At 42.6% G+C, this 13,959-nt stretch overlaps 1 protein-coding gene across 2 annotated transcripts; it reads right to left on the bottom strand.

The window, feature by feature from the left end:
• Positions 1 to 10,198: 10,198 nt before the first annotated feature.
• On the bottom strand, positions 10,199 to 13,589 carry LOC6525946 (obg-like ATPase 1). Of its 2 annotated transcripts, none has more exons than XM_015191070.3 (6): positions 13,489 to 13,589; positions 13,377 to 13,421; positions 13,058 to 13,248; positions 11,991 to 12,051; positions 11,421 to 11,802; positions 10,199 to 11,160 (listed from the first exon to the last, which is right to left on the bottom strand). In XM_015191070.3, the coding sequence occupies exons 3-6, from the start codon at positions 13,236 to 13,238 to the stop codon at positions 10,591 to 10,593; spliced, it is 1,194 nt and encodes a 397-aa protein (XP_015046556.1). In that variant the 5' UTR covers positions 13,239 to 13,248; positions 13,377 to 13,421; positions 13,489 to 13,589; the 3' UTR covers positions 10,199 to 10,590. The 2 variants fall into 2 exon arrangements, with proteins under 2 accessions (XP_015046556.1, XP_002101766.2); XM_002101730.4 differs by having other exon boundaries at positions 13,479 to 13,552.
• Between the last annotated feature and the right edge of the window lie 370 nt (positions 13,590 to 13,959).

The raw sequence follows: 13,959 nt of genomic DNA, 5'->3' as shown, positions 1-13,959 counted from the left end.
CAATACATTCTCCACACAAGCTTTTCAACAATATACCACGGAAAAGATGATTACGAAAAATAATGTGTATGGTTTGTTTTTGAATATATAATATAATATATATTATGGTTCTATGGCATAGAGTTTCTTTTCTGTTCATTGTGCTATCAGTATTTTCCGATCTCGTACTGCTGAACACTCGGAAAAACTGGTACTTCATTTATTACCAAGATGTGATCTGATACAATTCATTTCAAACCTATATGGTATTTTTAGTTTCTAACAAATCCTACTCGGTGTTCATTTCAAGCACCTCTATAAGCATATGATTGTTATTTGTTCTTTTCGAGGAACCCTAATATGAAGACGAACATCAGACGGCGGCGGCAGCTGGCGCTTTATGATTTAATAACGTTGCATGGGTGTGCGACCCCCCTTTCGCAGCCCCCGCAGCCCCTGGAGCCACCCATGCACATTACCAACAACAACGTGCTCGTTTGCTCAGCGCTGAATTGGTTGCACTGCGAGAAATCAAGAGCATGTATCAGAGAATATGTTAATAGTTTTAATTTGAGAAGCATAAATTCAATTACTATTTAAATGTGGAAATAATAAAAGGTGCAAATAGAAGAAACTTTTAGAAACATAATTACTTTATCTATGCTGCTCGAAATTTCAGTTATAGATAGCCTTTAGTCTTTAATTTTTTTTTTCAATTTTATTTTTATTATTTTATAATTATTTTAAACAATTTCTATCGATATGCAAAAAAGAAGGCTTATGTTAGCTGAGTAATGGGTATCTGACAGTGGAGCAACGCGACCCTTTTTTTAATGGTTGAAAACATTCCTAAGATACATATATAGACTCATTTTTTCCAGTGCTTTTTTTGAGCTGGTTTTTGGTCTGGGCGTTGTTTTCGTCTTGGGCCTCGTCGAGCGCTCACATTATCTGGCTCTGGTGCATGTCATCGCTGGGAAAAGTTGTCTCCGTTCGCCCTTCCTTGTTGCCCCGCCGCTTTTCCCGCCGCTTTCCCCGCCGCTTTCCCCGCCGCTTTCCCCGCCGCTTTACCCTCGCTTTTCCGCACAGTGTCATCTCCCGTTGTCCCTGTCGTCATCGTCGGGCCATATTAAATTGTGTTAAAACACTTGCGCCATGCATGTCACACGGCACCTGCCCCCCGTCCTTGGGAAATTCGCCACCCACCGCCCACCGCCCCCTGCTACCCTCTTTTGTGCAATGGCGCGTGTTTTGCCATGTAACTCGTTTTGTCGCCCAGCTCCTTTTGCTCCCTTGCTTCTTTTCTCAGCGTTTCTTTTTATTTTTTCCCCTTTTTTTTTTGGGTGAGGTAGCTTTTTTATGCCCGCTTCATTTCCGGCAAATTAAAACGCATACGGCGCCACACGAGTAACATTCTGCTGGATCGCTGAGAAGCGATAAAAAAATTGTACAAAATATATATTAAGTAAAATGAAATGAACACTAATTTTGCAGTCGTGACACTCGAAGCTCTAATTTTTTTTTTGTTTGCAGTATTGCCTCTGGAGTCACATAATTTCTGGTTCAGTTTTGCCCACTATCCAATTTTATTTGTTTGCCAGGGGATTTGCAGTCAGCACTATTCACTCTGCACTATACTCTATATATATGTACATGTTGTTGTATGTTGTTTATTTTTACGCTCTTTATTTATATTTTGTTGTAATATTTCGCCATTTTCTGTTTGCACCTCGCCTCATAATTAAAAGCTGCACTACGAATTTTTCAATAACAGCCATAAATCAGGCATATGGAAGCCAAGGGAGTTGGCCATAAATAACTTTACAGCCACACACACACAAACACACACATGTGTGTTTCGACAAAGCGAAACGGCCCAAACGGTGGGCGGATCTGGAGCAGGGCCGAGCAGGGCGGGGCAGTGCAGGACACAAGTTGGGGGCGTGGCCGAGCAGAATCCACATCGATGGCCCAGTCAAGCATGAAAAGCCCCCACTTGGCTCCTTATTAGTCATGCCTCAGATCGCCCGACGACACTCGCGGTAAATGCAATCGAAAGTCGAGGAAAGCGAATTAAAGCGGCAAGCAGGAGGAAAGCAGGCGAAAATGATGGGATTAAAGTTGGCATTAAAAGCATTTAAATAGCCCATCGAATGCTTGAGTCAGTTAAAACTTATTTTACGTATTTATACTTAAGCAATAAGTACGATAGTTAAAAATTATTATACTGCTGAGTTATAGATTGATGTACTGTTTGATCATTATTAAAGTATAGGTAAGATAGCTGAAAGTACTACGTTACATTAAAAGGAAATAATGAATAATACTAAATACTAAATAATACTAGAAAAATACTAAACACAAAATAATACAAATACTAAATAATACTTAATACTAAATAATACTAAATTCTTAATACTAAATAATACTAAATAATACCAAAATATTAGTGCCCTCCTCTGCGCTTCTCAAAAGTCCTACATAAGCAAACCACTTTTTCGATGTTTTTCAACAAAAAAATACTAAATGTGAGTGGTGCAGTGATTTAATGTGGCAGCAGAGGATATCAATAATGTGATTTCGGCCTACTGGAGGAAGTGCCTGAGCTAGCTATTTTCCAGGAGCTACAACCAGCTAATATCTCTGACGTGGAAGAGAGGAGAGAGCTTGAGGAAAGGGGTGAGTACCTGGGGCGGAAATAAAGAGAGGGACGCTTAATTTTCTGACTTTTGGCTGCTTGCTTTTTGTTTATTATTTTAAAAAAGAAAAATTATACATTTATAAAGTTAAATATGGAAAGCAAATATTAAAAAGTTTTAACAAAGCAAATAATATAATATATAAAAAAGGAATGTCTATCTCATGTTGGTTAAATTTCTGTAAAAAGAATGCATAAATCTACAGATTTATTATGTTATAAAAACGCCACTCTTGCAGTTCTCTGCTACGTACTGCTTTTCATACCTGTAATGTAACCTTTAACATGCACCCTTTATAAGTTATCGACTTACTTCGCTCTAGGCCAAATCGCATTGTTGCCATCATTCCCATTTCTCGCAACCTGTGCTGCTTTTAATTATGGGTTCCTAACCCACAAACAAACATACACATCATATTTATGTATGATATGTGCTTATGGACTTAGAGCGGTTCGTAAGTATAGATTGCGGTTGCCGTACTGGACTGGTCCCCACCTATCCTTTTATTCTATAGGTTGCATATGTATAAGAGGAAATTAAAAATATATGCTGCATTTGGGCAGCTCTCTTTCGTTTGGCTGTGTGTGTGTGTGTGTGTGTGTGTGGAACAGGATGTGTTGCCTACTTTTTGGCATTCGCCAGGCTCTTTTTGTCTGCTCACTTGTTGGTTGGGTTTTGTTTGCTTGTTTGCTTTGTTTTCCACATGGGCCACATTATTATGATGTCTCTTCTCTTTTCGCCTGAATGAAGTGCATCGCACATAGGGGAGTCGAGTGTGTGTGGGTGTGTCTGTGTGTATGTGTGTGTGCAAGTCCTAGAGATGCCAAACTATTGTAACTCATCAGGGATGGCGTATTGTTAAACTAAACCCAAAGTGGCACAGAAATATCTATTTTGAGGCTATTTAAAGTAAATATTTATTTATTTATTAATATAGAGCTAAGTTACAAAGTGAATTTATAACTTAACTTAAAGCTATAGCACATTTAAAGTAAATAGCATTGTTTCTTGTAGAGAAAATGAACACAAACATGAATTAAATTATTTAAGACATTGCTTAACTATTAATTGTCGTTCATTACTCCAACCAATATCAAAGTACAAACTTTGACCCTATTGCACATCGTGTCACACTGCCATCACCAAGGACACACACACACACACACACACACACACACACACACACGTTTCGTAGGTCGACTGGCAGCGTCAGCTTCGCGATTTTTCATCAAAGTCACGGCGGGCAAAAGTTGGCGAGATGCTGCCCCATTGTTGCTTCTGACACTGACACCGGAAATGAACACATTTTCCGGTGCCATACGTGAGCGCCTCACCCCGTGCATGTGTGTGTGTGTGTGCGTATGTGTGTGTGTGTGCAAGTCTGTTTGCACTGGGAGCTGGGAGATGGAAAGTCGCTTAATGTATTGTTTTTCAGCGCTGACTCTTGACTTTCAGCTTTTGACTCACGGATTTTAGCGTTCTGATTTCAGAATTCGGTTCCCAGGAGGACAACGAAAATACTCGCAGACCACGAAATGATCTCCCGCTTATTAGTGACAAAGGCAAAGTCGAGCATCGGGAGAATCGGGAGCATCGGATACCAACTTCCGCCCAGCGAATTTAATTACTCCAGAGAAGGTGTTGATGAAATTGCATTGCTTGCAGTGCCACCTTCAGGTGCACAGCGAACTAAAATCGTGACATCTTTAAAACCATTGGATCGTTTATTAAATGTATCATACCTGTAAATATTTATAAACATTGAAGTACCATTTAAAATCTACATTCTTGAATAAAAAATAGCATGACTTTTATGTGGCAAAAATGTTTAGTTCTTAATGAGAAGTTCTAAGTCAGGAGAATGCGAATATTAAGTTGTTGTTATAAAATCACATCAAGTCAGTCAAGTTCTTCCTAGTCTGCAGTTAACAATTTTGATATGGCTGCCATGGTTCCAACTTTCTCTCTAAACCAGCAGCTTGTTCTACTTTCTCCAACCGTTTTCCTGTGTCGGATGGCTTCTTAATTAGCTGTTAAAACGTTTCGGCAGCTGCCGAAACAATTACACGCTTTATTTCCATGAACGGCACGTTTTACCTTGGTTGCAACGCCACTGAGCGCCTGACCCCTGACCTCACTTCGCCACTCTAAACCCACCTCCCAACCACCCATCTGGGTTGACCTACCCACATCCAGACCCACACCCACTGGAAACTCCTGTTGCTGCAGCTGGGAATCTAATCCCGGGGACTCAAATCGTTTTACGCTGTCGCCGCATGTGGGCATTAAGTTAAATGCCGGCGTAGACGACAGGAACAATGATGATGGGTTCTGCCCATGATAATGATGATAATAAGGGGGATGCGGATACGTGATTATGACGATAAGGTTCCGGATTCCGCATTCCACATTCCGCACTCCCCATGCCGGTGGAGCCCATCGAGTGAGTGAGTGAGTGCGGCGCAATCTGCTGATTTATATTATTGTCACGTTTATGGCCAGATTGGGATTGAAATTGAGACGACGGGCTTGGCTTAAAAGTGGGTGTTGCAGCTTACGGTGCAATGCACTTTTTACAAGCAATTAAAGATTGTCGGAATAGATACATATATACATAATACATAGTTAGATATATAGATCGGCGAATGTCTAGAGACAGCTGTAAATGAATAATGAACGCCAATTCAGCGAAAAATATATTCAATTCAATTTCGATGCGTCACTCCGGATTCGTCGCTCATTAATTTATGACAGTCATTTTTAACGCTTTGCTGCCCACGATGCCCTGCAAGTGACAGTTGATGCTGACGGCGTGCCACGCCCACCACCCCCTCAAAACGCTCTAACGCCCCCTAAGACCCCGCACCCCTACCCGCCGCTGCCACCCATTTAGCATGCGTCAAATATTCAAGCGCCATTTTTCAATTGAATTGAATGAATTTCTGAATTGAGTGCACGACTGCGACTAGTTGGCTTTGTTAGCGTTATCCTGACAGGATCGGGTGATTCTTCCATTACATGGATGTTGGAACATAACTACTCGCTGTCTGCGTTAAGCATAAACTGTCTAAAAGTATGCAAGAAACTCGTTAAACGTAAAGAAAATCGTTAATTGCAGTTAATCCTTCTCACATTAAGATTATAATGCTGCATACTTTTAGGCGCAAGTAAGATCCATCGAACATTTCAATTTCAATCCTTATAGGGTATTTCCCAATTCGCTCACCTGCAGATCCGCAATTTTTGCGAATTGTTCTATTCCGAATGATTTGTGTTTGAGGCCCCTTTGTTGACGAACGTCGAGGACAGAGCGGCTCCACGGCAAACGGGCCATTTGGCCGGACTCCAAAGTGGCCATATTTCACGCTCCTCTGATGGGCCTTGTCAACGTGGACACCCCATGCTCCTCCATCTGCTCCCTCTGCTCCTCTTCTAACTGGAAATCCTCCTCGTTGGTAGGGCAGGACATTACACTTTAATTAACTACACAGCCAGTGCAATTGGATTTCTCCATTTCAACTGCCACGCCCACTTTTCTGGCCCGTTTTTTGAGCTAATAAAACATTCAAAATATTTTTGTCGGCTCGTTTCTTGGACCGGGAAAGTGTGTAATTTTGCACATTTCATATGAAAAGTTGTCGAGCTCACGCAAAAAACTTTTGCCAACACACAAGGATGCAATGCAGCGGCGCACAGTGGAACTGTGTGTAAAATAATAGCAAATAAATGAGATATTTATGTACTATTTCATTAAATATATACTCCATTAAAAGGCGCTAAAAAGCATGAAATATAATTGTTAAATATACTGCACTGTTTATTTGCAAGGAATAGCTCGGGAATACATTTATTTGTACATTTCTGAATGAGTTTCTTAACGAATTTCGATATAAAAATAAAGGCTTTCACTAATGAACCACTGCCTTTATAAGATGATAATAAAATATTTTAAGGTATACTTTTTGCACTTGAAATATAATCGAAGAATGTATCGAACATTTTCGAACCTTGATTTAAAAATTTATTTTTATTGCAGACTTTTGCAAGTCGAAATCGTCACACGGTGCACAAGAAAAGTTTCTTTCGGCAAAGATTAACAAAACCCAGAACGCAGAGCCCAAAACCAAAACCAAAAAAGGGTTTTGGGATTGGGATTTTTTCGGATTATGGAACGCAAGAGGGTTAGTACAGAAGAACGAAGAACTTCGACTTTTTCTTACTGACCACTCTATAGACATCATGCTAATTACTGAAACTCATATGCGCCCTGGACTAAAAGTATACACTCCAGGCTATGAACAATATTATGCCAATCATCCAAGTAACAACGCCAAAGACGGTTCTGCAATCTTCATCAAAGCCAATATTCGCCACAGTCAAAATAAATCAACAATGCGCACTGATGTACAAGTCGCCAGTCTCGATGTACCAACGAGTGGTGGTATTATCAAAATAGCTTCTCTGTATCTTCCTCCAAATAAGCCTTGGACTAAAAACGACTTTGATCAGCTACTTATCACATTGGGCCCCAAGTGTATAGCAGGAGGGGATTACAATGCAAAGCATCAATGGTGGGGCAACCTAAGGGCATGCAGCCGAGGTAAACGACTACAAGAGGCCATCGTATCTAGTTCTAGCGAAGTTCTAGCTACAGGTGAACCTACCTTTTACTCATCTAACACTAGACTGACGCCAACAGCTTTGGATTTTTTTGTCGTAAATGGGGTGCCAATAAATAAACTTTCAATTGAAACAAAATACGACCTATCTTCGGATCACCTACCCTTAGTTGCAACATTAAGCCACACTCCCCAATATAAATCCAGAAAGAAATCCTTACTAGCTCCCGGCTCCTCTGTCGAAACATTTAGGAATGTCCTAGACAGAAGCATTAACCTAAACATCGACATAAATTATCCAGAAGACATCGAAGATGCTATAGTGACGTTCATGGACACAATTAACGTGGCTGCGGCACTTGCTACACCAGGAAGCAGAAATTCTCCTACTCAGAGTAGACGCAGTATACTTCCACAAAACGCTTCAGTTCTCATACAGCTCAAACGAAGAGCTAGACGAGAATTTTCCAGAACAGGAGACGCACGCGCCCACAACATTTACAAAAGGTTATCAAATCGTCTTAACAAAGTCCTGGTGAAAAACAAACAAGACCACTTTGACCAAATGCTGGAAAATGCAAGTCCTGACGCATCGACTAACTACTCGCTGTGGAAACTCACGAATAACCTTAAAAGACAAGTTATTCCAAAGGCTCCCATCAGAAATCCGGCTGGTGGTTGGTGCGGCTCCAGTCAGGAGAAGGCCGATATCTTTGCAAGCAGTTTAGAGGATAGATTTAAGCCATTGAATCTTACTCCGGCAGAACACCGAAACAGGGTGCAAACACTCTTGGACCAACCTTTTCAAATGGCTCTCCCCACAAATCCTGTTACTTTGGAAGAGGTAGTAACGCAGATTAAAATGCTCAAACCTAAAAAATCGCCTGGTGAGGACCTCCTAGACAACAGGACGCTTAAACTCCTTCCCATCAAAGCGGTTCTTTTCGTAGTCCTATTGTTTAATAGCGCCCTAAGGCTGGGACACTTTCCAAACAAATGGAAATCGGCAATCATAACGATGATTCCGAAGCCTGGAAAGCAACCCACTGAAGTAGACGCATATAGGCCCATTAGTCTTCTACCCGCGCTAGGGAAAATGTTGGAAAGGGTAATACTAGAGCGCATCCTCAAACTTCCAAGCGTGAGCCAAGCTATTCCAAAGTGGCAGTTCGGTTTCCGAAAAAGTCATGGCACTCCAGAACAGCTGCACCGAGTGACAAACTTTGCTTTGGAGGCAATGGAGGACAAGATGTATACAACCGCTGTATTCATGGATATACAACAAGCCTTTGATAGAGTATGGCATGATGGTCTTCTAAGTAAACTTAAGACCCTTTTGACGCCACAGCTATTTCTTATTATCAAAAGCTTTCTATCGAACAGACAGTTCAGTGTGGTTGTCGATGGCGACAAATCGTCTACGCGTACAATCTCAGCAGGTGTACCCCAAGGCAGTGTTTTAGGTCCGACTCTTTATTCGCTGTATACCTCCGATATGCCGGATTCCTGGTGCTGTACAGAAGTTGAAGACGAAAACATTCTCATTGCAACCTATGCGGATGACACCGCGGTAATGGTCAGAAGTACAAGCATGAGTGATGCAACCAGGGGCTTACAGGAATACGTGACGGCCTTCGAGGGGTGGGCAACGAAATGGAATATCGGCATTAATTGCAGCAAATGTGCTTGCGTTACATTCACAAAAAGGCCCTTGAACTGCTCAGGAATTTCCATGCTCGGCTCCACACTTCGACACGAGACCTTCTACAAATACCTCGGGGTGATTTTGGACAGAGGACTAACGTTTCAAAGGCATACGACGATGATCAAGAAAGCAGTACTTTCAAAGGCTGCAAAAATGTCGTGGCTCTTTTCGCCGAGAAACAAACTCTCATTGGCAAATAAAGTTCGCCTGTATAAATCCATCCTGACCCCAATTTGGAAGTATGCGTTGCAAGTATACGGAATTACGGCCAGAACTAATCTGAACAAAATAAGAGTTGCTCAAAGTAAGGTCGTTAGATTACTATGTAACTCCCCCTGGTACATGAGAACCAGAGACATCGAAAGGGATCTTAATATTCCAAAGATAGGCGATGTACTGAGGACCCATGCGGAAAGATACATGTGGCGACTCGGTTCCCACCCCAACACCCTGGCGAGAAGGCTTATCCATCCCCCGCGAAAAAGAAGGCTGAAAAGATTCCACCCACATGATCTCCCATCGAGATTATTATAAATATTTTTTTTTTTTTTTTAAAGCTTAATTTGTAAAGTAATGTATATATTGCCTATGCCTATGCTGTAGAAATTTATGTAGAACCTGGTAAAGCTGCCACATAGGTAGCAGTAAACTTGTTTAATTCCAATTAATAAAATTTACAAACAAAAAAAAAAAAAAAAAAAAAAAAAAAAAGGGATTGGGATTTTTGGGGGGGGGAATGGGGATGGGGATGTGCGTGTTTCTGGCGGCGCATGTTTGGCAATGTGGTAAACCAAATTATGTGCTTAGCAAGTTGCCGCTGCGACCAGAGTCAGTGGAACCAGCCAGGCAGCCAACCAGCCAACCAGCCAAACAGCCACCTCAACCACCCGATCCTTTGTGGTGGTGCACTGCATGCAGCTGCATTTGCACAGAGCAACCACCGCACATCCCCTCCTCCTTTGAGTGCTCCGCTCCTTGCACTTGGCCGCTTTTCCTGCTGGCTCTGGTGGCAACAAGAGGTTTGCACAGGTGTTTCCAGCAGCAACTTTGCCAGCATGATTAAAAACTTTTACCGCAGCGTAGCAATAGAAATCCGAGACTTCGCTTACCAGCGCATGCCAATGCCTGACAAGCAGGGATGTGTCAATGCTTATTGTTTATTGCTAGCCAGGACCAAAAGAATGGCAAAACAATACTAACACTCCATGCTGATTTTATTACTTGTATGTGTCAAAATCTTAATCCCTTGTCAAATAACCATATAGTCCAGAAGGATACAATTGGTATATCCATTGGTATACAAAATACAAGTATTCCTTTGGATTCAAATGCTGTTTAAGAAAACCCGCCTGCTGCCATAAGAAACAACAACGACTGAGAGTGTGTGTGTGTCATAAGCGTGTTTACATAGCGTACAAAAAAAAAAAGGAAATTCAAAATGCATTTTCAGGCCTCGAACATGAGAGTGAGGAGAGTAAGGGGTGTTGGTAATGAGGAGCTAGCCTCTGGCGAAGCGAAACATCTGGGAGTATAGGATCAAGTTAATGTACAGAACGGTGGACATGGCGATGATCACGACCAAATGGTATCATTTCTTCTTGGCATCCTTGAGGCCAGCGCCGGCGTTGAACTTAAAGAAGATGATGTCGCCGTCCTCGACGGTATAGTTGCGTCCCTGTTGGCGATACTTGCCAGCGGCCTTGGCATTCACCTCACTGCCCTCCGCCTTGAAGTCCTCGAAGTGCATCACCTCGGCCATAATGAAGCCCTTCTCGAAGTCGGTGTGAATGCGACCGGCCGCCTGGGGAGCCTTGGTGCCCTTCTGTATGGTCCAGGCCTTCACTTCATCCGGTCCGGCGGTGAAGAAGTACTCCAGCTGCAGTCCCTTGTAGCCCGTCACAACGATCTTCTCCAGCATGCTCTTGCACTTGGTCTCCGTCTCGTAGGCCTTGCGCTCCAGCTCATCCTTTTCGCTCAGCTGATGCTCGAAGGCGCCGGAGAAGGGAATGAGCAGTGCACCGGGATCGTTCTTGTCGATCCACTCCTTGATCTTCGGCAGCCACTTGTTCTTCTTGCGGATAAAGTCCTTGTCAGAGAGGTTCACCAGGTAGATGACCGGCTTGGAGGTCAGGAACAGATACTTGTTCAAAGCCTCAATCTGAAAGAGCAAAGTAGTGGCAGCGTTAATAAGAGCGGGAAGGAAAATCGAAAAATCACAAGGTCACAAAAAATCCATCGATTTCATCCATTTTGTTGTTAAACAAATAAGAATGATAATAATGATAATAAAGTTATGGAAATGACTTATGTACTCAAGCCATAATGAATATGAGTGCATACTCAATTAACAAAATGACACAATATTTAATGGATATGGTGTTGTTTTTAAAGAGAGCAATGGATGTTTTTCATACTCACATCATGGGCATTCCAGTCCTCGAAGCGCAGATGACGCTTCTGATCGATGAGGATGTCCTTGATCTTCAGCATCGAATCGTATTCGGGCTTTAGCTTCTTGTCGCCGCCACGGGCCACCACCTTCTCCAGTTTGTCCAAGTTCTTGAGCAGATTCTCCTCGTCCTTGAGGCGCAGCTCCTCGGAGATGATCTCCAGATCGCGCACTGGATCCACCTCGCCCTCCACGTGGGTCACATCCGGATCCTCGAAGGCGCGGCACAAATGGAAAATGGCATCGCAGGCGCTGATGTGCGAGAGGAAGTCGTTTCCAAGTCCCTGACCCTCGGCGGCTCCCTTCACCAGGCCAGCAATGTCCACGACGTTTAAATATGCAGGCACCACACTAGTATCGTACATTTTTGTCTATTAGCATTTCTATTGAACGTAACAGGCAATTGGCAAGCAATGCAATTAACAAGTCCCGAAATCCGAAACTTGTTACGCGTGTTAAGAGCGTCTTATGATGTAAGTACATGTCATTTACAAGCGTTGGCAAACTAAAATGGAAGGCTTTCGAGGACTCCAACTCACCTGGCCGGCTTGTGGTACTCCACCAGGTAATCGAAGCGCTCATCGGGCACCGGAACACGACGTGTGGGTAAGGCAAGAGGCATCAGCATCAGCATCAGCAGCAGCAGCAGCAGCAGCACATGAAAAGAAGAGGTGAGACGCATGTTAGTCGGTTTAACTTGGCTGGATGCAAGGAAATACAAAAATATGAAAACAAAAACCAAAACCAAAACCAAAAACGATTGACTGACCGGCTTGGCAGGCAGCCCGGCAGCATCGGCGGCCAATCATGGCAATTTTCTATAATTTTGCGCCATCCGCAAAAGGGGCAGCGAAACCAAAATGAAGTCGCTCACAAATAAAAAGCCCAGGAAAATGAAACCGAAGCGAACCGAAGGCGGAGGCAATTTGCATATTGGGAACTGGATCTGATAAAATTGCTAAGGCCGCGACACGCCCACAAAGCGAAGGACAGTGGAACATGGTTGCCTTAAATGAATAAACAAAGGTTTCTTAACTTATTCGTAAACTTAAATGCAAGATGTTGCAAAGATGCAAATATCCTATTCTGTAATCTAGTCATGAGACTATATGTGCATGAGAGCACACTGTATATGGTACATAGAAAGGATAATCTATAAGATACATACTTATTGAAGTTTCCAAGCTAAACAATTGGAACTATCTCTGATTTGAGACTATTTATATGGAAAACTGCATTATATACAGAAGGTATATTGGCCATAGCCTGATAATGATTTAAAACTGAGTTCCTAACACATACAGTCTGCGATTCCCTGAGATATCTCACTGATGCACCGCTTGTTCGCTAGCGAGGCTCCACTGTGGCTATTTTAGAAGGTCCAGTCGAGAGAGCAATTTGGAATTAGAAGCGGCGGCGGTTGCTCCTGGAGGCCATCGCTGCATTGCTGCATCGCCGGCATAAAAATTATATTCCACGAGATGATTACAATGATCGAGGAAATTGCCACCGCCTGCAGCTTCGCCTGATAATTGGCCAGATATATATACATATATAGATAAATGTATATATATATATATATATAGAGATGTTGGGGAATACTTATTCTCATTCGGCTTGATGGTGCAGAAGGGGAAGTTCTCCGCGGGGGCGGCACTCTGGGTGAGAACGTTGAAAAAGGTGGACTTGCCCACGTTGGGAACGCCAACGATGCCAATTCTCAGGTTCGTTCCGATTCTTCCAATCAGTGGCTTGCGCTCCGGCTCATCGTGCTTCTTGGGCGGCATCTTCGTTAATCTGCGGTGATATTGCAAATCGTTAGTTAAATCCAATTAATCAGATAAATGTATAAATATATATGCATTTAGGTGGCAACTATTTATATGCCGCCGAACATAACCTCACTTTGCCGGCTGCTAACGCACCTTTTCACTAATCGCGTGCACGCTATCCGCTGAACTCAGCTGCAGCTGTGGATAAAGTTTAGTTTAGTTAGTGCCAATTGTAATTGAGCCGCTGTTATTTACAAATATTTACGAATATTTAGGCGTCCGCTGTTTTTGCGGCTGACGGCGTGGAAGGAAAGAGAGCGAGCGAGATGGATAGAGCGCAGTCAGCTGTCGCCGCGCGCAGGGTTGCATGCTGACTAGCGCCGCCGGGCGGAGTAAATGGGCGACTCTGCTTGGCCCCGCAGGCGGTAGGGGGCGCCAGCGGGCAGGGCGCGTAATTTGAATTTCGCTCGAGGGCTATATTATTAACGTACTGGAATTTCAGCATTTTTCAACAGGTTTAAAGTCCTACTACATAATTATCATTTTGTGGGCATACGTTTTGCTTATCTTAAAATGAATTGGTTAATAAATGAAGCTTATTTATAGCACCTATATAATTTTATTGCTTTATATTTACCATGCTATTTATAGCACCTATATTATTTTATTACTTTATATTCACCATGCTATTTATAGCACCTATTTTATTTTATTACTTTATAATTACCATGCTATT

This window comes from Drosophila yakuba, chromosome X (assembly GCF_016746365.2).
Source record: "Drosophila yakuba strain Tai18E2 chromosome X, Prin_Dyak_Tai18E2_2.1, whole genome shotgun sequence".
Taxonomy (NCBI): Eukaryota; Metazoa; Arthropoda; class Insecta; order Diptera; family Drosophilidae; genus Drosophila; species Drosophila yakuba.
The sequence above is the reverse complement of the archived record's forward strand: the minus strand, read 5'-3'. Positions and strand labels throughout refer to the sequence as shown.

Coding starts and splice junctions, on each gene's coding strand:
- LOC6525946 (XM_015191070.3), bottom strand. CDS start 13,238: ATGCCGCCCAAGAAGCACGATGAGCCGGAGCGCAAGCCACTGATTGGA. Junction 12,052..13,057: donor CACCATCAAGCCGAATGAGA/ATAAGTATTCCC, acceptor CCTTACCCACAC/GTCGTGTTCCGGTGCCCGAT. Junction 11,161..11,420: donor AGGACTGGAATGCCCATGAT/GTGAGTATGAAA, acceptor TTGCTCTTTCAG/ATTGAGGCTTTGAACAAGTA.